The sequence below is a fragment of the Dromaius novaehollandiae genome, chromosome 2, assembly GCF_036370855.1.
Source record: "Dromaius novaehollandiae isolate bDroNov1 chromosome 2, bDroNov1.hap1, whole genome shotgun sequence".
Lineage (NCBI taxonomy): Eukaryota > Metazoa > Chordata > Aves > Casuariiformes > Dromaiidae > Dromaius > Dromaius novaehollandiae.
Window position 1 is genome coordinate 60,714,614 of NC_088099.1, and position 23,442 is coordinate 60,738,055.

Consider the following 23,442-nt stretch of genomic DNA (forward strand, 5'->3'; position numbering starts at 1 on the left):
GCAGAGCTGGAAAAAGATACAGGAGACATCTCTGTCCACTCATCTCTAAAAGGTAATGTTCATAGTCTGTAAATGCAATTCTTATTTCACCTTGATATGACAAGACAGTATTATAGGCATATAAATTAGTTAACTTTTGTGTTTCTGGCTGTAGTTACTTGAGTTTGTTAGGATACATAATTAAAACTCCATTCATAAATCAGGGCAATTAATTGTAAGTTTCTGGTTTTCAAATAGTTGTCCTGTTTTCCAAAGGATTTTGGTCCCTTGGGTAGCAGCAGCACAATTGTTATAATGTGGTTGCTGCTGTTTGTAAGCAAGCTAACTCTCCAACTCAATGTTCCATTGCTTTGCATGAGTTTGTCTCTATCAGAGAATCTGCTTATCTTTTGCTTACAAACTAAGTGACAGAACTGAATGATGTGACTGTTACCTTGTGAGAAGGTGAGCTCTTTGCAGGATGGAGTCAAATAACAGACTCTGCTTACAAGCCATCAGCATGAGCTTTGATAGCTGTGGCGCACTTAGAAATGAACAGGTAGCATATTTCCGTCCAAATCATTGATTTATTGTTCTGATAATTAAATTTGATTTTTACTTGGGATCATTTTTATCCAATGTTTTCTTTCAGTGTTGCCTAGTTTGGTGGGCTTCAATTTCTTTCAAGATTATATAAGTAGCTTATTATTCTTGCTGGTCAGATCTAATTGCTGCTATCTGGTTGATATAGCATGTATTCATGAAAACGTATGTTGACAAAGCGCTCCCCTCTTTCCTTAACACTGGCACAGACACAATTGTGCATGCATTTTTCTATACTTTGCAATCGTTAACACCCATCTGTACATGACCGTCACAACTAGTATTTGGAAAATCCATTACAATAACTAAGCTTTTTGAGTACAGATTCTCTCATTCATATATGTGTATGTGCAAGATTTCAGATTTTACATAGTCTTTTAGTCCTTCCATTCAGCTAGTTCTTGATAGGAGCTTTGCATTAATGTGCTTTGTTAGACAGACTCTCATGACTAGCCTGGAAGTCACAGAAGCTTTCACTGTCTTCATGGCTTAGAGATACTTAAGTCAATTCTGAATATGAACTCACTCTTTTTGAAGAAATTAGTTGGTGTTTTATTATAAGGTAAGCTAGTTCTTCTAAAACAGAACAGTTACCTATATTGGTTATCTGGATTACAGAAACAAAATCCAGATCAGTAAATTTTCTCTGGCTGTCTCCCTCTTCTTAAATGTGCTATCCATTTCTGCCTGTCTTTGTCCTGCTTATTGTCTTAAAAATAGGTTCTGGTAGCATATTTCTTTGTGCTTAAGTATCCTGGGAATTCACTATTAAAATTAAGGATTGGCAATTCAGGCTTCTTGCCAAGGTGTTTTTTTTTCCTCAGATACACTGCCCAGTCAAACTTGGAGAATTATTGCCTTGCCAGTAAGTGCTCTATATACAATTGCTTCACATTAGCAAAGTCCTGCTTTCTCCCTTTATCTTTTCCTCTCTTTTTCATTTTCTGTAATGCATACATCAGAAGGCAATTTGAGTATAAATATTCCCATGTCTATCTCCCAGATTAGACCAGACTTCATTCATTCTTTTCCTTCGTGAGCATTACAGTGAACATCAAAGTACAGCACCATGTTCCCATACTTTACACAGCTTACAAATGTGCCCCGTGCTCTCTTACCCACAAATCATAGCTGAGTGTGGACTTGGATTACCAGCATGGGACCCATATATACCATATTATAAGCATATATATGACTGTGACTTTTGTTGACTTCACATGAATTTGGAGTGTATCTGAAAATGAAGTGTGAAATGCAATTACATGTTTCTGTCTGTAGCAGGGTTATGCAGGTATTGGGCCAATAAATCTATTTCACACTGTTCTCTGATAGAGAAGAAAGCCTCTTCTGATTATTTCTGAGGAACACTGGAAATTTTTGTTTGTTTTTTTTTTACTGTTTTTTTCATTTGTATTTCAAATTCTCCTTCTAGTGTGCCTTACAAAATGTCTAAAAGAAAAAGAGAAAGAAAAAAAAAGTTAGAGAACAGGATATGGATGTGTGATCTGACAGAGTCAAACAATTATATATACACTGTTACTTCTATCCTGTCTGGATATTTTGTGCGAGTATTGTTTAAGCCATGTTTAGGGCTAGCTTTCAATCTCATGTGCAATGAGTACTTCATTGCTTACTTGCCTCCCAAGGTGGACACAATTTCCTGACAATAAAGTCAGTCAGGATGTAGCAGCCAGTCTCCTGAGCTGTCTTGTGTTATTTAAAACCATATTATCAAGAAAGTACTAGCCACAAGGTAGGAAGATAAGCAATTTGAGAGAATAAGCCTTTTATATTTAACTTCTCCATACATGGACTTACTTGTGTGCTCTTGTGTATTGTTGAGTAGAAACTTGCAGACTTAAGTTGTAAATGTAAACAGAATGTAAACAGTTTCTCCTTTTCTACAGTGGTGTATATGATTTTAGCCACATGAAACTCCACATGAAGTCAGTGGAGTAGCTCAGATTCTCTAAACCTCTTTAGTAATTTACTGGGAGGTGGCTAAGTGTCATGTTTTCTTTTCCTTTGTGCTCATTTGATTGCACATATTTGCTATTTTGATCACTTTAGATAAAAGATACAGAAAGCAGGACTTTTGGTTTAAGTAAACTCAGAAGCTCAGTTCCATACTGAGAGAAAATCATTGTGTTTATTCTAATTTCTTGTCAAAACCAAGAAAATATTTAAATATCCTTTCATTCAGATACAAAATTATGAATCAGATGAGTGTGATCAGTCAGTGAACAAGTTAGTGATTCTTAATATAGGTATAAGGCTCCTTGTTCTCAAATTGTTTAATTTCTCTCAGTTTAGCTCTTTTCTGAAATCTTTTGGTACCTCTTCTCTTCCATAGACACTTACTTGCTGGGTTATCCCGAATTCTTATATTGCAGCATTTCTGTAATAATCTGTACACTCTTTGTCTTTCCCTCATCTCTTCTTTAAAAAATCCTAATGTTCCAAATTATAGCACAGTCACCCTGGTCTTATACAACGTAAGTCTCTCATGTACCCCACCTTTCAGCAGACTTCAGCTAGAATTGAATCCCTCAGTTGCTGAGACACGTTTGTACAGGGCTTCCTCAGAACACCTGTATTTGGTGGGCAAGAAGAAAATACCATTCACAGGTCTTGCATCACCCACTTCAGTTTCCACAAAGACCTGTCAAGGGAGTCAGTTCTCTTGCCTGCAGCCAGGAAGTCTGTTCACTCGCAGAAAGGGGAAGTACAGTCCTGCATTGATAAAGCTGCCACAGAGCTGCTGTCTGCGTAGCTTGGCTTGCTACAGAGGAAAGGAAGAGGACTGAAGAAAGCCATCTCTGTTTCACCAGGTGCATAGCACTGCTTGCAGAGCATGTCTGTGACAAAATTGCAGCCTCTTTTCCCTGTTGGCTCAAAATAAATGTTTCTTTTTGTGACCAAAGGACAGAGAGCGAAAAAAAGCAGGAGGAAGGAGAGACAGGTCAGATGTAGTTTTCCTGTGTCATCTTATATCCCATCCTTTCTCAGCCTCTTTCCACAGATGGATTCCATGCTCCTTTTAACTACCAGTGCATCACACTGGAGTTCCAATTCTGTAGTAAAAACCGTTAAATAAGAATTGCGTGGTGCAGTTTTTAACATGTCACTTACCAAAAATGTCTTGACGCCTCACTCTAACAGCCTGCTTTCTCTGAAATCCAAATGGAAGGAGCTTAATATGAATGAAGTGGATATTAGTGTCATCCATACATTCAAAGTGAAAGAAAACAGTTCTGGACTTTTTTTATATAATTTATATTTTTCTAATGGAGATACCATGGTTATAGGAGAAAGGGAACACCTGACTGAGTTCAAATGTAAAAAGTAAAACGACACAGCCAGCAGAAGCACGGATGGGCTATGTGAGAGGAATATGGAGTCATTGACAAAGCACACAGGGTGGAGCTGGGAAAGCCAAACCTCAGCTGCATTTGAAACTAGCCAGGGATGTGAAAGGCAGCAAGAAAGGCTTCCATAAGTACATGAGCAGCAAAATGAAGTTAAGAAAAATGTGGTCCCAGCGGTCAGTGGGACAGGGGACCTAGGGACAGAGGACATAGAAAAGGCTGAGGCACTGTGTGCCTTTCTTGCGTTGGCTTTTATAAGGTTGCTATCAGGCATCCCAGGACCCTGAGTCTAGTGGCAGAGCCTGGGGGAATTAAATATTGCCCATGGCAGAGGAAGACCAGATTATGGACCACTCGTGCAGTTGATGTACAGAAGTCTGTGGCACCAGGCAAGCTGGATACAAAAGCTGACCAATGTTATTGCAACGCTGCTCTAAATCATCTCTGAAACATCTTTAAAAGGTCATTACAATCAAGAATGATTCCTGAGATTGCTCTCTATGATGAAATAATTTGCTCCATAGATGAGGCAAGAACTGTGAATGTTGTATGTGTTGACTTCAACACAGTCTGCATGGTATTGTTATGGTAAATTGATAAAATACAAACTGGATCAATGAACTATAAGGTAGGTGGAAAATGGTTGGATGCCAAACTCAAATGGTGGTGATCAGCTATACAAAGTCTAAGTGGTGACCAGTTACTATTTAGTGGTGTTCCTCAGGAATTGATACTGCGGCTGATACTGTTTAACATTTTTATTAACAACCTGGATGGTGAGATGGAATGTGCCTACAGTAATTTGTGGACAGTAGCAAACTGGGGAAAGTGGTTGGTATGCTGGAACTGACATCTGCTATTCACACAGATTTCACCAAGCTGGAGAAATGAGCTGATGGAAATCTCGCTGTCTATAGCAAAGGCAAATGCAAAATCTTGCACTGGGAATAGAATAACCCTGGGCACCAGTCCAGGCTGGGAATGAACTGGGTAGAAAGGAACTCTGCGGAAAAGGACCTGGGGGTCCTCCAGGACAGCAAGTTGTTCAACAGTTGTGCCACGGTGATGAAGGCGGCCAAGGGTATGCTCTGCAAGAGCGGAGTCAGCAGGTTGCAGGAAGAGATTCCTCCCCTCATTCAGCACTGTTAAGACCACACCTGGAGTAACTGTGTTTGGGGCCCCCAGTAGAAGAAAAACTATAACATACTGGAGCGAGTCAAGCAGAGGGCTGGCAAGATGGTAGAGGCGCTGGAGCACATGATGTTTGAGGAGAGACTGTTTGAGGGAACTGGATTTGTTCAGCCTCCAGAAGAGCAGGCTGAAGGGAGATTTTATTGCTGTTCATGGCTACCTACTGACAGGGTGTAGAGAAGATGGGGCCAGACTCTTCCTAGTGAAGATGGTGAAAAGGCAAAAGGCAACAGACCGAAGTCTCAACATGAGAAGTTCTCATTAGATAGAAGGAAACATTTTTTCACCTTAACGGTGTTGCAACAATAAATTGCAACATGAGAAGTTCTTCTTAGATAGAAGGAAACATTTTTTTCACCTTAACGGTGATCAAACACTGGAATTTGTCATTTGGAGAGGTTCTGAAATCTCTATCCTTGGAGATAGTGCACTAGGCTGGACACATCCTTAAGCAACCTGCTCTAATTTGACCTACTTTGAGGAGAAGGTTGGACCAGATGACCTTTGGGAGGTCATTTCCAAACTAAATTATTTTCTGATTCTATAATAATATCTTTTTTTGTGATAAGTGACTGCAATTTTGGTCTTTATTTTCACATTCTGTGAGGCATCACTAAAGAAGCCAGCGTCTGTGGGTATGGAAGGTGACCCCACCACCTTTTAAAGATTTTAGTCCAGCACCTATTAAAAATGTATCTTCTAAAATTCATCCATCATAATTTCTATAATTACTTTGAACCTTGAAAAGTGTAAATATTGCACTGAGCAACAAAACCCATGTTGAAAAACTTACATTTCTTTTTGTTATGGGAAGTTCGTATTATTCTTTACACAGCCTCCTCAACACACTGAGTTGCTTCAGTCATTTTGTAGGACTTGTTCAGCTTTACAGTAGGAGAAAATCAATCTTGGGTGTGGCATATCAATAACATTATTTTAACTGTGTATTTCTCAGTGTATACTTCCAAGAAAAAAAAAAACCTTGAAGAAACTATGCAAGGTTCTGTTAACAAATAACAGGTATTAATATTGCTTCTGAGATGAAGCAATCAATCAATACTATAGTGCATCTTAATGCACTTTTCAGAGAACTTTTAATGAGCCTAATAGAGTTTGACATCGTTCAGTCCTGCAACTCATTATTCAAGAAAATTCCCGTTGGCTTTATGTTGACTCCGTACTGTGTGAGGCCTTTATTGCTATGCCTGCTGTGCTTTTGAATAGACAGCCTTGATGTTTAAGAAGTTTGCTTGCCTCCATAGGACTTGATATTATTACTGGGAAGAAGAATGAGGTTATGGGTTACACTTTTTAAGTGGTTATATCGTGGTTTGGGTTTAAAATTTCATTCTATTTCTTTAAAGACAAAACCAAACCTCTTCTTCATTTCTAGTGACATAAGACAGAAGATCAGAGTTAGTTTTTTTCTGTATGTCACTTTCTCTGAATTTTCTAATATTCACATGCATTGTTTTCTGTAAGCAGACTTGTAACAGAGCAAAGACTGTGTGAGCTGAACAAAAAAGGAGTAGAAATGTACAATAGCCCAAAAGCTGGAATAGACCGTGTTAGATGAGTAGTGTAATGTACAGATATGCTGTAATTTGATCATTATGTGGCTTTCTGTACCTTCCGTAATATCCAATAAAATAAGATAGAAATTGCAGTAAAATGTTAGATTGACTTAAATTAGCCAAGGCTGGTAATAATAATCATTCTTACCGCTTCTCTCCATGTTAGAAAACTGACGATTGAAATGTGCAACTCCTACTCATGTTTCCCAATCGTTTGAAAGGGAATTTTGCCTAAACAGGAACTCAGGACAGCTTTAGGGTTTATTTCAAAACAAATAGAGTTCTTTCTGATGTGATATTTTAGGGTTTCAGCCATACATACATCATATTTTTGCAATAGGAGCTCACTTGTAATAAAACCTTCATTTAAAACAGTTGAGCATTTTCATTGCATTTAATTTGTCATATGATACCCAAAATATTTATTAATTTGTTTAACTAATCCTTTGCCAGGAAACAGAATTGCCTTTTTACTAAGAAACACTAGAGCATAAAACTTAAATGCTTTAATTACACCATAACAAGGGATTCATTTTTCAAACAATTTTTTTTTCATTTTTTTCATTCATGTCATGTCCCATTTTGTTATGCTATTTATACTCACTTTATAACTGTCTCAGTCTCCTGATTTATTCTGGCCTTTGTCAGCCTCTAAGTAAAGGATTACAATGTATCTAAAATTTTCTCTTTTATTTTACAGTATGTTTGTCTTCTTTCAGTAGTTTTCCTGAGGATTCTTTATGTCTTGATTAACTGGCTGATTACTCTCCAACTCCATTGAAGTAGGCAGGAATTGGAAGTGTTTAACAATTGACAAAATCAAGTTGTTTCTGAAGAAAAAGCAAAAAAAAGTAACCTCTAACCACCACTTTAAAAAGTAGACTTTCCTCAGTGGAGCTCTTATTTATATAAGGCACACTTTCCATGAAGAGGAGTTACTGCTTCCGTTTCAGCACAAAATAAGCTGCTTTTATAACATGAATTGCCAAAGATTTAGATCAGTTCCTGTCAAAATAAGGACTCGTGGTGTACATTTATTTTACAAGAAAATGAATTAAATAGAGTAGTTCATTTTTAAGCATCAAGATAGCATAGGATCCATTTTTGCTGCTATTTTGTGAAAAGAAACATACTTTTGCTGTATCAGTAAATTTCAGATGCTCTTGGAATACAAACAATATCAAAATACTAAATACAGTTTATTGTAACATTTTGTGATGAGCCCACACAAATAGTGATATTGTAAAAACAATGTGTACAACTGAGCCACCAAAGTTTGCAAGGGAAGTAAAAGAGTGAGTCAAATAAACAACGGAAAATTATCTGTGCGATGAGTAGGCAAAAATTTTATTTATTTGATTTATTTATTTATTTATTTTATTTATATATTTATTTATGTTATGGTTTGGCAAATATGAATTTTAGCCTATATGTGCTTTTTAAAGACTATTTTATTTCATTTTTTCACTTTTACTCTCCTTCCTATTAGATACTACCATACCCTGACAGCAATATTTCACTTTATTTTCCCAGCAGACATGAATGTTTTCTTTCAGCTCTCAAAAATCTAGGTAAGCATTTATCCGATGTAATTTATCCAATGCAATGTCTGCAGAAGAGCTTCAAAGAGAGCCATACAGGGTGAGACGTCATCATTATGTTTTATGCAGTCATGGAGCTGAAGGAGACATCCATCTAATTTTCCCTCTGTCGGCAGACAAACGGCAAAACCAGTCCCATTAGATAATTATATTTGCTCTTCTCCACAAAGAAGACATTGTTCCTTTTATGAAATGTTAGTGTCTGTGAATGAAATACATGCTTCTGCTCTGCTTAATTAGTTAATTTGCTCTCAGTATGATACAGTGTATGGATTTTTTGAAGTGTGTCGTCCAGGTGGTATGTGATCTGAGAACTGAATTGAGCCATATGCATATTTCCTGCTAGCTGAGCTTGGGTACAGTCTGCTAGACTGTTTTCACCCTGTATTTGCAACCAGTTTGCAGTCTACGTGAGTCTTGCAGGAGGTGACTTTGACAATAGGATAGATACCGTGCTTGTAGTTACCTCGGGGAAAAAAGGAGGAGCGCCTGTCCCATGACATTGAAAGGGAAAAGGACAGGAGAAAGATGCCAAAGTTAAGGGTAAGATATTCCTTGGGCTCCATTGCAGTCATTTCAAATGACGGAATTAGTACCATCACCTTGCAACCGGAAAGCCTGGCTGTTTTCCGACCGTAACTGGAAGGCCCAAGTGTGTTTGAATCCTATAGCTGAATTCTGTGGCCAGCAGCTGTGAAAAGTGACTTAAAACAGTTCTAAACAAGTACATTATTACGTGCACTAAGGTCCACAGCAATGAGAGAGAAGCACTGAATAAACAAAGCCTCTAAACAGCTGATTATACTTTAGTCTTATTCTTCCCTTCCTACTGTAGGAAACCCTACTTCAGTGCTATTAAAGATAGCCTTGCTTTGCTCTTGTTTCTACTTTTGTTACTGCTTCCATAACTGTATTTCTTCTCCCTCTTTTTTTTTTTTTTTTTCTTCCTTAGGCTGTCATCCCAGCTATTTAGTGTCTTCATGATATCTAGTCTTTGTAAAATTATCTTTGTGCAAGTTGCATTGTAGCCTGAAGATAGTCTCTTCACACCTAATTGCTCGGCTGTTATCATCTGAGTATCTTTGCGGCTTTTTCTTATCTAGGTTATTGCATTATCTGCCTGTTTCTTTCCTCAACAACCAACTTTTAAACAGTACCAGTATAATTACATGTTCTGATAACCCATTATACCATACATGACATACCTCTATGGCTGCGTCACATAACTACAGAATTGTTACAGCAAAATCTCGTACATGCTCCAGGAAGTATTTCTTTGGCACATAGTAAAGGAGAATTGTAATACCGCATTGATATTCTTTGTACGTCAGGTAGAGAGGCACTGAAAGATCTACTTTCCCAAGACTTCAATCCCATCAAGAACTGGTAGACACTGAACAAGTGTCAGTGAATCAGAGTAAAATCTGACTGAGGAATAAGGAATGATACAGGGAGTCTGAAAAATCTCAGTGCTTTTCCGGAGCTGGCTCCAGTTAATAAGCAGACAGCTGGAGATAAAATATTTTTAGAGAAAAGGATCTGGCTGAAGACCAGATTTCCAGAGGAGACAAAACTTATCAAGCATCAGATCAGTGGTAGAAAACACTGCCAAGTCTTAGGAGTTTTGATTATTCTTTTCCGTCATAATGCGAATGACATGTACAAAGCAGATTATGTGAAGTCCACTGGAGACTTCATTAATGCTAGCCTGTTTTACCTAGAGGGCTCTTGTTTGCCCCAGGAATGCTAGAAGAGAGCATCTAGTTCTAAATTTTAGGATTAGTAAACTGTATTTTTTCTCTCGATATATAAACACATTTGTTATTTAGGGTAGCAATTTACAGTGGGGTAGGATGCACCACCTTGCATTCAACCTCTGCATTTTTATAAATGAAGGAATGAAGGCAAAAGTAAAGAGGAATTCATTAGAAGATGCAGCATTTGAGAAGTCAATGACCGTCTTTGGAGACAGACATAGGAAAATTGTAGTTCCCACTCTGGTTTGCCTTCCTGTGTTCCACTGAGCTAGGAGACTCTGAAGTTGTGTTTATTTTCAGGACAGTTGCTAGATACAGGTTCCAAACATCTTGAAAAACCCTGTCCTTAGGCCTTCTATTACCTGATATAGAACTATGATTAGAGTTGAAGAGGCGTAACTGTTGAAACCTCCGGTACTGCTCTTGTATCTCTTCAAGTACTTTTCTGTGTGTGCTTGTTTGTGCATTTCTATTTTTTAACAGAGATGCAATGAAATGAAAAACAGTTCCATGTTAAGTAATTCAGTTCATCACTTCTACAGTTTGTTTACTTTAATTTATTTCATGCTCCTGGGGCAGAAGACTTCTAGTTTTCTGCAGCTATTGCCTGTGTTGCTTATCACACACTGAAGGCCACAGTCTGGTCTGATTGAAACAAGTATAAAAATATTATAGTGAATTTTAGGGAGGTACATTACAGCTTATCTGTTAGTCTCTTTCCTGTTCATTAACATATGAAACTGCTGTAATATCTTCAATGTAAGTACACATATACACACAGAATTTGTACTTTGTTCTGTGAGTAAAATAGAATAACATCTTTATTTCTGTATAAAGTGCATAGAAAATTTAAAGATCACTTGACATCTGAACAATACTGTGCTGCTAAATATCCTGACGAATCACAAACTCTGTTTCTTTCTCATCATTCTGGATAGTAAGGAGCCAGGACATATACTTTTTTCTCACATTGAATTAGACATGTGGAAATAGTGTGCAGACAAAAATCACTGTCAGATTTGAGATCAGTCACTTTTTCTGTTGGTTGGTGGATTCTGCAGCTACCTATGCAGCTAGCTCAAGACATTATGGGCCACGAGTTAGCTTTTTTTTTTGAAAATGAGGGTTTTTTTCATTCGAAGAAGCAAAATACCAAGTACTGTCTGTATGCAAACATCCACCTGTTATTAACTTGCAAATAAAGCAAAGGTAGAAATAAAAGTATGCTGATGAAGAGGTCTCTGAAACTACGGAGAAAAACTCTTTGAAAAAATAAAATTTGCATTACAATTTGAAGAACATCTCTGTTTTATGTAGTGATACAAAATAATCTCTACTTGTATATTCAAAGTCTAGTACAATATTTCATTCTTAGGTAAGGTGTCAAAAACAAGTAGCGCATCAGATGCTTAATGCTGTACTTTGAATATTTAGTCATTCAGTATTATGCCAGAACCTGAATGTATTTTTCCTTAGACTTCCATCTTTACAGAGTTTTACTGAGGTGATTGGAAGAGAGGCATAGTAGTTCTTGACACTTGAAGAGAGATACTGCTTTCCTTTTGTAGATATTTTCATTATATTTACTATTATAATTTTTTATTGTATTTTATTACATAAAATGACTTCTAACATAGAAAATAGTATGAGTTAAAACTGTGTATTTGCTAATTTTTTTTGCAAGTTTGAATTAAGATCAATAGCTGAATTCAGAATTTTGGCTGTTCCAAGTTTGACAGGTCAGAGTGAAATCTTGGAAACAGATTTCCTTAAGTTCTGGGAAAAATTCAGGTTCAATCTATGTCTGACCTTTGCAGTATGATCCATTTCTTTGTGGACTTGAAATGCGAAAAATTAAATGGCAAGAGTCTGATTTTGTGCCAAAAATTCAGGAAGAGAAAGAAACCTTAGTATAAGGGACTGTATCAGGCTTTAATGTGCATTTGTAATCATAAGCAGCAACATTCTTTTAAACTGTATCTCGAAATTGTACTCTATGTGCAGTTAGAAATGTACATATTTTTCTTGTCAGCAAGAAAATCAATACAGTGTTGTCTAAACAATGTGTGCATCCATTACTTGGCCTTTCCAGTGACAGCATTACTGTCAGCCTTGGTTATAGAACTTGATTTAATTATAATTTCATTCAATGTAGACAGGATCAGGAAGTGAATCATGACCCAGTACTGGAAATCTGTAAGAGGAAAGCTGTCATTGCGTATGTATTGGAAAAAAATAACCACAATGTACTAGGTCATTTCCAGGTTTACATTAAGGCACAAGCTTTGCCCCAGATGACTCATTCTGGGATTGTATGGCCAAGAAAATGGGCCATACAACAAAATTAATGAGCATTGCCTGAATATCTAATAGTTTGAAAACAGCATATATATTACATGGAAGGCTTATCTAGTTGCTTTCCCATATGCTATGCTCTTTACATAACAGCTTATTTATTAACTGTCTTCAGAAAAGTTTATCTAAGCTGTGGCAGCAATTTTAAAGCAGAAAAAAATGTTGTGAAAGAAGTCTAGTTTTGTGAGAAGCATATGGCTGGGAAAAAAGTAAGTCTTCTATTTCCTGTGGATAGGGAATTGTTTTCTGAAATCATCTTTTTGCATAACTATCTGTTATAGTAGTGGTATGACTGAAACGCCTTGACACCCAATCAGCCTCACAGATAATTTATGTGAGGTGCTGTAGAAGTGCATAAAAAAACCTCTCTTCCAGTTCCTTACAGGACTAGGAACAGCAAAGGGAGCAGTAGGAAGATGGGCAAATAAAGGGGTATGAGTGAGCAAATTAGTCTTCATCCATTCAAATATCAAAATTCAGAATCCAGAATGACTAATGTTTGGTGTGGACCACTTTCTTGGGTAATAGATGAAAACTTGATTTATGTGGTTAACTTCTATTCAGTCCAATGGTGCATAAAATCTCTGCTGCTATGAAATAAGGCCATAGCTATCTCTGATACCTCTGGGTTACTGCAGATATGGCCCTGTATTTGGAAATGCTGAAACACACATATAGCCCCAACTGTTCTTCAGTAGGGCAGAAACCAAACAAGACCTTGATGCCACTTATTGTCTGTAGCAGCATTCAGTGAAGTTCTTGCTGAGTATTTAGTAACTGATGACTCTTTCCATTCAATTTTACCTTGATTGAACTGCCTGACAATCATTCAAACGCATACTAACAACCTCAAACAACCTTACTGCTAAGGATTAGCATTTTCTGGTGACCTCCGCAGTCTATAGAGGTGAGAGATTTGCTGATGAAACATAGTGTCTCTTTCACTAGCACCACCAGAGGGCAGTCATGAAGGCTATGGCTTGGAGACCTGTGTAGGCAAGTATTTCTTTTTGTGTTTCAGGAAAATAAGTCTTCTAGACATAATCATGTTGATATTAAAATAAGAGCAAAAGATAACAATATTTCATTAGAAATTATAGCAGTTCTTAATCAGGAGGGCCATGAGCATTTCAAAAGCTTTAAAATAATGTACTTTCTTTAGCTGGAATAAAATCTGAGACCAAGAATCACATAAATATTTAGATAGGACATAATTTCTTGTGATTTTGGAATGTGTGTCCAAGACAGTAATCCACAAAGCCTTGGCTAACCTCACAGGTGTCTGAAAGGCCAATGAGAAGAGTATACTACTATAATGTCAAGAACCAATAGTTCAGACACAGTGAATCTGAGAATCACTGTATTGAAATGCCTCTATGGACAGTCCTCAGATGCTCCAAACTACCAAAATTGGTGCACATCATGGAAAAAAAAAAGTCTGCTTAAGCATCTTCTTTGTTGTAATACATTGCTGAATTATATATTCACAGCTTAGTAGTTATTTGGATTAGACTCTTGCTGCAGTGGAGAGAGTGAATCGTGGCTTTAGGTTTTGAGCTTATTTTTTAGTTGGTGCTTGAAGAACAATAGGTTATCTTTCATTTCATTCGGATACATTCATACAATTTCCATGGCTTTGCTGGGTTTACATTAAGGGCAGAGTTTGCCTCAGTGTTGTTAACCTTGAGTTTAATGTTTAAAATAAAGGAATCATAGGACTGTTTGAATCAGCAGCACAGGCTTCCTACATAGCTCTGCTAATGCACTGAAGATCTGAACAACCATGTGCTTGGTGCTGAGTTTGGGGTTCTTGCTGAGAACGAGTTACTGCAAGCACTAAGATTATTTCAGTGACAGTTTGACAAAAATACAGCTGTAGTGAAAGAGTTAGCTGTTTAAATGTAACTGAAGAAAGCACCTGATACTGAAGTGCAAGTATCGTCGTGCTTGTATCCACCGAGCACTCTTCTATTGCTATTTTCTGTAAAGCCTCAGATGAATTAGTTTAATCAGTCACTGGAAAGAACAAGTTAAAACGTAGGGTGGTTCTCTGAAGGCTATGTCGTCTTCCCTTCAGATAGGCCACTGGCCAACGCACGTTCTGGGAGGAGAATATGAATCCTGTCCCTTCACCCTGACTTTTCTGTCACTCCAAAGTAACAATTGCCACACTCTGGGATAAGCACAGTTTTGGTGGGGGGCAGTTGGTCAGATGAGGTTCTTACGCGCTGGTTAGGCAATTGGGGATCCCTAGGGTTTTTTCCTTCTCCATGTGATTGGTATTAGTGGGAGGGGGTTTCTCGCTGCAGTTCAAGGCGCCTTGTGGTAGTGTCGCCGATTTGTCCCACAGGGGCTTTTGGCATCAAGACAGTTTCTTGAAATACCTGCCAGAGCTCACTTTTAGTGTGGTTACTACTTAACTTCTGTAACATTCCTAATTAATTCTGTGGCTCCATCAGAGAATTCTGACTTGAGGACTTGCATGCAGGGAAATTTAGGCTACCAGCAGTAATTTTAGCTGGTGAGCAAGACTGTTTTAGAAAATGTAACTAACCTTTATTGGTCATAGGGATATGCTGGCAAATTTTTGGAGTCAAAATGCCATCTTAAATAGATTTTAGGGTAGACTTATGTGTATCAGGGTTTTGTTCATTTTTACTAGCAGTTGCCACTTTAAGCAACATCAGTTGTCAAACCCCGCTTGCAGGTTTCTGTCTTCTGTTCATTGCCCTCGCAGTTGTGCCAGTCCAACTATTTGTAAGGCATGTGGTAAACTGCATTCAGGAACTGAATTTAAAAAGATATTCATCCCCTCTTACCAAGTTATTTTTAACCTGGATCAGTTCTGTAATCTGTACCCTGCCTCCACAAACTGCTGTTTCAATGCTATTGAAAAAGGTGGTATGGCAGTGGGGGTCAGAAGCTGGGTAGCAAAGTGAGAGAAGGAATGGAAGCTGCATAATTTGGTTTTGCTACCAAAATAAATGTATGTGCAATTTTTCCCCATGTCAGTCAAGAACTGCATGACTGGTCATCTTCCTAACTGAAGTCCATAAAGTCATTACACATTTTTCAGACTTTACCTTCTTTACCAATAAACTGTTGTTAGCTTGTCTCTTGTCTTCAGCAGATCCTGTTTAAATGATTTTCTTGAAGCTTTTTGAGGGAGTTCATTGTTAATGATTTATAAGGAGTGGATGAGGCTCTCCATTGTCTTATGCAGGGCATTTTTCACAGGTAAATTGACACATTCACTTCTGAAGAGCATTCAGTTAAACAGTTACATACAAATATCTCCTCACTCCTGTCTTTTAGCCTGAGTCAAGACTAGAATTCACTCTCCTCTCTTATAAACAGCCTTTAGAAGGATGTTTAGAAGGAAACACATTGACAGCAAAAACAAAAATACTGCAGAACGTCCTCAGATTTCTTAGGAGTAGGCCAGGAAATTAGATTGCAGGGCTAGTTTTAAGTTTGCAGAAAGTTTCCAGCACTGGTTTTTATTGTACAGGAGATGAGGTTCCAGAGGAAGCTGAACTGGAATACATGGAATACATGCCATAAAAAAAATCTGAGAAATGAGAATGTGACTCTAAAAATCTTTTCCCTATTCCATTAATCTTTGTATGAAGAGAAAAGTAATGAGGAACAGCAACAGGGGGCAGGAGGAGGAGATGGCTGGCAGAAAACTTCTATCCAATAGACAAAAATTAATGAAAATCACCTGTACTGTATAAATTCTTGTTGGTAGTTCTCGATGACTTAAGTCAATAACATTGCAATGTAACCTAATAACTATAAAATACGTCCTTCTCGCCTAGTCTTTTTCTTCTCCTGTCCAGAAAATACATCTTTTGCTGTAAAAAAATGCTGGCTTGAGTAATAGTATGGGAAGTTAATAATGTTCTTTTTTCTGCTGCTCTGCAGGGTTTCCTGTACAGATGAATGACTCCGATCACTCGCTATTTCAACATTCGTTTCAAGGATGCATGCAGTTTATTCATGTGGACGATGAGCTGGTGGACTTACAAGCAGTGGAGCAAGGCAAGCTGGGAAGCTTTGCCAATGTCACCATTGACATGTGTGCTATTATTGACAGGTAAGTTAGAGAGATATCATTGATTTTATTTAGATACCTTCATAGCTGAACATCGTTCAGATTGTGAAAATACACATATAGTGATAGAGAAAAGGTGGTTCTGACACTGCCAATAATACAGTCAGGGCAGTCTCACGTTTTTGGCAATGCGGACCATGCTTACAGGATGGAGATGATGGCTTAAGTTGTGGTTGTGCAGGGCGCAGTAGAAAGTATATTTCTAACCTCCCCATTCTCACGTGGAAGAGGAGATGAAAAGGTATTGTAAGTTAAATTCTGCCCACAGGTCAGTAATATGGTTGCCGTGAAAAGAGGGAACTCCCTAAAAAAACATGTTTTATCTGTTTCTTAAATGGCAGTTATGGAGATGTTTTTGCAACTGGAGAGTTAGGTAGAGAGTGGTAATGTCAGCCACTTGGAATATTGATTCCAAAAGTTTTATATAGTTATATAGGCTCAGAAAATCTATTTTGTAAGAGTGTATCCTAGGCTTAGAATGAAGCCGTTTGTGATATTCAGAGGCAAAACTTTGAAGCTATTATCTTTCTCTTACAGCTTTCTTTTTTTAACTTGTCCCTGGATAACTCCTGCATTAATCTTATTAATTCTATTCAGTTTATTTTTATTTTAAGGGCTCCTTTTGGTATAGCAGAACCACAAATTTCAGAGACACAATTCATCTGCTTTTCCCACCTTAAGAATGGTTTAAGTTGAGATGGGGAGGAGAGTGAAAATAGAATCTGAAGTGCTTTTAATTTGGGCATTGGTCATAAAGTATTTTTTTATGTGTCAGATTACTTTTCTAGAAAATAAAAATAAATAAATAGAAACTAGGAATTCAACTTCTTGCATGAATAGAACCTCAAGTGCCACTGCAGTTCATCGCACTAAAAAAGCATAAGTGTGGATAGTTCAGAGAGGCTTACTCCTATTTCCTAAACTGAAAAAAAGAATGAGTTAGTGTCAGGCCACAAGAGAAAAAATACAGATTATCTGATTTAAAGGGACTAAATCTATGTTGGTTGTTCAGTATGCTGACTCCTTAGAGAAACAAGCAATGTCACCTCCAAGGTGGATAAGCTGCAGCTTGAGATCCACTAAGCTGTGGAAGAGCAGTCTCCTGGAACCACACTGTAATTTCAGGCTTCCTGACAGCACCGAATACCTCAGAGAAGATAAGCAGGTGCGCATGCCTGCACAATAGTGTATATAATAAATGCACAAACTTTTCTAAAATAATACTTAGATTTTTGCCTAAACTGAGAAGAGAAATTCAGAATTATGGCAGACCTTTGCTTTGAATCTTAACTTTCCAGCCACTTATCTTTGTTCATTTTTATTGCTTCTGTGTAGTAGTATCTTCTTTGTCAAACAAACAAACCCAAAAAACTAGGAAAGATGGGGAAGGAACAAGTGGCACAGTTTCTGAATGCAGGCATCTTGGCTTCTCATGAAAATTACGTATGTTTTAAACCAATTGCCAGTGGGCTAGGAAGTTTAAAATGCGTTTTCATAATTCTGCTTTGAAAGAAGAAAGATTATAAGATCATAGAATCCTAGAATAATTTAGCTTAGAAGAAACCTTTGGAGGTCATTTGGTCCAACCCTCACTCAAAGCAGCGCCAACTTCAAAGTAAATTAGGCTGCACGGCGCCTTGTCCACTCACGTTTTGAATACCTCCAAGGATGGAGATTCTACAAGCTGCATGGCTCTGAATAACATCTGCATAGTTCTAGTAAATAAATGTATGTGCTTTTTATTTCCTACTGTAGGCTAAGAGAATCTCAAAGAGATAAAAACTGATTTGTAAAAATGAAAGAAGGCATACCGCTTTGGTCTCCGAAAATGCCTTCTCTTCCTGAAGTGTAGACACAAGTCTACAATAAATCATTTTCGTAATGTCAGTGTGCTGCATGTTTTGGTGGAATACCAGTGAGATGTTTTGGCATGTCAAAGCATTTTAGATTACTTTAGATCACGTACCTGTTGAGGCTGAAGTCATAGAGAAAAGGGGAAGTAAATTAAGAGTTGGTATCATAGGGAAGAAGTTTGTCTTATCTCCTCCCATACTACTGAAATTAGGAAAGCCTCCCATGGTTATTATTTGATAGTTTGAATTGATTAATTTTATGTTGAATATTTGGTTTTGGAAATGTAGACTCACTTGGAGGGAAGGATGTGAAAATACATCTAGTTAAGTCTCTGTTTTAAGTGGTGGATAAATCTAGGCTTATGTGACAGTTTGTATTGATCCTATTTATGCCAGTATCTATTAGAAATAATTACATCATCACAGTTAAGTTAATCAGAATGAGACCTTTGCAATGTCTTTTTGCAAAATATGACTTAAAGCTTCCAATGTGTCAAGTAATTTATTTTTGAAGACTTCTCTGTCTTTAATACTACTATAGCTCTAAATCATTTCAATAGATATGTGTAAGTAAAAGAAAAATGTTCTCACTCTGTTTCTCTTTTGAAACCTAGGACCCTGATATTCATGGGATTATGTAAATTAAAGCTATACAATTTATGCTTTCCTCAGCACTATCCAATTGTGGTGCAAACAGAATAACAGTTATATAAAAATTGGAAATTAGAATAGCATCTGAAGAATTTTCTTTCTTTTTTTTTTTTAGGGATTCAGATGACATTTAGTTTGTCATTTTTAAGTGACCAAGTTTACTTTTTTGTAGCTTACACTTTAAAAGAAACCCGTTGACTAAGAAGTGATAATGTCAAGCTGTAGATCTGACTGGATCTCAGTAAGACAGGCTGTCCTATTAACATCTGCAAACAAGCATTTACAAGTAGTTCTGTTAAAGTATGTCACTATGTATAATATTTCTATTTGTGGGATTATTTAAAAGATACAATACCATGTGTGCTGTGTTAGCTTAATTTCGTTTCATTTAAAAAGGGAAGATACTCATGTGCCTGTGATACTAAGATCCTCCTGCTTTTTTACTTGTTTGGCACTGAATCATAAAGGCTTCTGTCTTCATCAGCATGAAAATTGCTTTCATGGCCACACTTCAGTGAAGACCCCCACTGGGCAAAAAGATAAGCCATCAAATTGAATTATTCTTACTGCAGATTTCAGTCATTTGGTTGGGGGAAAAAACTTCTTGTTGTAAACAGTGGCATTTTTCATTGTTAGCCAGAATGGATAGTAAGGAGGGGACAATTTTCTAAATAAGGTCACTAAGACAAAAGGTCCAGAACCTGGTGAGTTCTCATATTCTGCTTGACCTGGAAGCAGTCTATTCTGACGTTCCAAGTTGTGTCAGCTGAATGCCTTCTGTGGAAAGGGTTTCTGCATTTCAATTCCAATATTTTTCTAAAACATTAAAAAATTAGTCACAGTAGGGTGTTGCACTTGGGAAAAAGATATGTTGAACCAGCATCTTTTTATTTTAGTTCTTCCCTATACACATAGACATTTTGCTACTGTGTCTAGGTCTACAAATTGAGATCTTATTTACAGGGAAACACCAAAGCTAAGGAACATCCTCTTCCTATTGGTGGCTGAACAGTGTAAGTGCATATAATTTCATTACATGCAGGTATATATACAGTAATAATTACAGGCAGTTAAAATACTATTGAGAAAAAATAATCACCCCTGCTTCTGTATCTTAATTATCTCTAATTGTACTAGCAATGGAAGTTGCATTGTTGTCAGAGCAATCAACATGCTGTACTACTAGTGACAGCACAGGTCCCTGTGCACATCCTTTACTTACCATTAACAAACGGAGCTGTTGTTACAGTCCAGATGGTACAGCTGTACTTTAGGATTTTAGCACAGGACATTGAACAGGAATTACTATTCACAACTAATTTATCCCAGCAGCCTCAGAGAATTCTTAAGTTCTCCTGACTTTGTTGTAGCTAAAATTATAGATTTTAAGCCCTGGATCACAATGAGGAGATGCTAAAATGATTTCCAAATATTGAGTTAAATATGTTATTGTGGATTATGCAGTATATATGTCAATTTTAAAGGAATTCTGTCAGAGTACCAGAAGATGTGAAATGACAGAAATGGAAAACAGAATGCAGCACCAAGAATTTTCATGTAGCTACTTCCAGTGTTATATTAATGTGCAAACTATATGATTCTCTCTATCACAGAAATGAATTAGGTGCCTATTTTCTATAATATTTTCACATTAAAGAATTAATGTAGTAATCAGATAGGTCCAGCAGTACCTTTCTGGGTGATTATTGCTCACCTGCTGTGGTAATATACTCTGTAAGACAGAATGCTAGCGTTCTCCTTTAATCCTGTTCAAGCACATTTTCTAGACTATGTGATTGCCAATCAAAAGTTGAATTAATTCTTTTAAATAACAAAGCACAACAAGCATACTAGTGCATGAGTATGGCTTCAATATGACCTGCAGCAATACAGAGTTTCTTTGGAATTAAAAATGATCAATGTAAATAGTCTTAATATTCTTATTTTCTAGTTCTTTATATAGACTTCTGGCTTTCCTCTGTTCTGCCTCTCCCTCTGCTAGTTCAGTAGCGAGGCATTAAGTGAGGAATAAGACAAACATCTTCCTGTAGTAATCAGTGTAAGAACCAGATGATATGCCAGTCTCCAGACTTAAAGCAAAATCTGCTTGACAGTTGACCTCTTCCCAAGATGAGCCCACAAAAGGGAAGTAAAATAAGACTGTGGAGAAGCTGAAGCCGTACCATGACTTTAGCCTGCATTGCCAATAGGAGACATGACTGGCCGTATAGTTGGAAACCACTTCCTATGGGTACCCTCTCCCCACCTCTTCTCTTTGAAAGGATAGAAAATTCTGGAATGGAAATGGAGATGAAAGCTGTCTTTGAACAAGAGAGTTACTCAAGTTTCAAATGCATCTACTTCATGATACATCTCAGTCTAAAAAAGTGAATTTCTAGGCAGAGGTGATCGTTCAGGTTGACAGTGCTTGTGCTTTTAATACTGTGGCACTTGTCCCCTATGTACCACAGCGTGACAACTGCCAGATTATTTCACATAGGTCAGTAGGGAGTTGGCAGCTTACAAACTCTACAGAGCTGGCCACAAAATAGGATTATTTTAGTTACCTTTCTCCTCATAGTACATCTTATTTTTCCTCAAGTTTTTTTTTAATATGAGAAAATCTGCACTTTCTCACATTTAAAACAAGTGGAAAACTGTAAAAATAGGGGGGGAAAGGGATATGGGTGAGAAACACCAGCAAAGTGAATGAATTGGGTTTTCCCATGTGTGTGAAAACTTTCTCTCTTGCATGTGGTTGGAAAAATTTGGATGAGTTGATAACCAGTCTTCATCCCACTTAATTGCCAGTTTTTAACTTTCAAAACTTAGTAAAAATTAAGGCAAATGAGAATTAGAATATATGTTGTTATAGAGATAAGATACTGATATAATATAGTTGCTTGATTGAAGAAGTCTATACAGCACTTTGATATCCTCAAGAAATTGGTTGGACTTTTAGTTTTCATTAATTAGAAGGAGGTCCTTGAAACAGCAGCACAAGTGCAGATTTTTTAAAATAATCTGTTGGACCTAATTAAGTGAATTGTTAAGGCTAATTAAGTGAATTGTTACAAGCTATTTTTAGCAATTCAGTCATAGTTATGAGTTTCCTATGTGTTTCAGTGACTATAATAGCATAGGCTTTATCATGAACTTTCTTCTTTTTTCTAAGATCATCCTACTCCTTTCTGGCAGTGAAAAGAGTGGGTTTTTTAATTAAAAAGAAAAACATTCTAGGTCCTTCTAAAATGATGTAATGTAAGCCTCATGTGGAAATAATACTTGATATACATTATGATCCAAGTAATCATAATCCTTTGGAAATAACTAATTAATTAATTAAAGTCTGAAATGGACAAAGAAAGGGCACAGCTTCTGTTGTGCAAACATCATCACTTGTAAGCGAGCGGGTCATTTTACCAAATGCTCATTGCATTAATTGTGTTGCTTTGTAAAGCTAGGGAAGGCTTTGAGGAGGAAAAAAACAAAAGTTTTTTCAGAGGTTTAGGATTTGTCAGCATTGTGCTCAGTCTGAAGATAGGTCAGCGGGATATTCCTTTGACCTACAGTTGCTAGCTCTAAAATAAGGTGGGCAGGTGGATATAGTGCATTGCCTGTTTGATTGAGCATGAAAAGTGTGCATTAACTTTGAGAAACAAGCCATGAAAGCAGCAGCGGCTTTAAAATGTTTCCCTATTCAGGTTGTTCTCTCCTGAGCCTGAAAAAGAAGCTCTGTAGGGTGGTCTTTGAACAAGGACAACCACATCCAGTCTGAGCTTTGACTGTGGAGAATATAGTGATAAAACTGGCATTTGTCAGTGCTTGAAAGAGGAATGAAGGCGAAAACCATTCCATGTCAAGTAGGGTAATCGCTAGAGCTGTGTGGAGAGCAATTTACTCTTCCATAAAACTTTCTGAGATTAAAAAATATATATGTGTTATTCACATACCGTTTTATTGAGCAGGTGGATTATTGTCCATAAGAAATACTTGTTCTTGGCAAAACAAAAGCTAAGGTGGTTATCATTTAGGTATACTAGCAAGGAGGGGGAGGCTGTAAAACAAGAGTTCTTCTGGACGACCTGATATTCTAGGCGGAGACAATATATGGCAAGTCTGATGAGAGCAGACAAATCAAAGTCCAAATGAGTGATTAGGTCACGTGGAAAAGTGAGCTGTGTAGGGCTGAGTGTGAACGGGGCATTCTACCTAACCCCACACCGTGGCATTCTACCTAACCCCACACCCCCAAACACATACATTTGATTCAACAAACGTCTTTTTTCATGCACCTCTCTCTTCAGCAAAGTTTATACATATATGTATATATGTGTATGTGTATATATATAAACTATATAAATTATACATGTATATGTGTATACATATATAT

General features: G+C 37.2%; 1 protein-coding gene across 1 annotated transcript in view; it reads left to right on the forward strand.

Moving 5' to 3' along the window:
- CNTNAP2 (contactin associated protein 2) overlaps positions 1 to 23,442 on the forward strand; it is a 1,147,482-nt gene that overhangs the window by 675,165 nt on the left and 448,875 nt on the right. Inside the window, exon 10 of the mRNA XM_064506638.1 lies at positions 16,356 to 16,527. Coding sequence (XP_064362708.1) covers positions 16,356 to 16,527 — 172 coding nt within the window. The remainder of the gene's footprint in view (positions 1 to 16,355; positions 16,528 to 23,442) is intronic.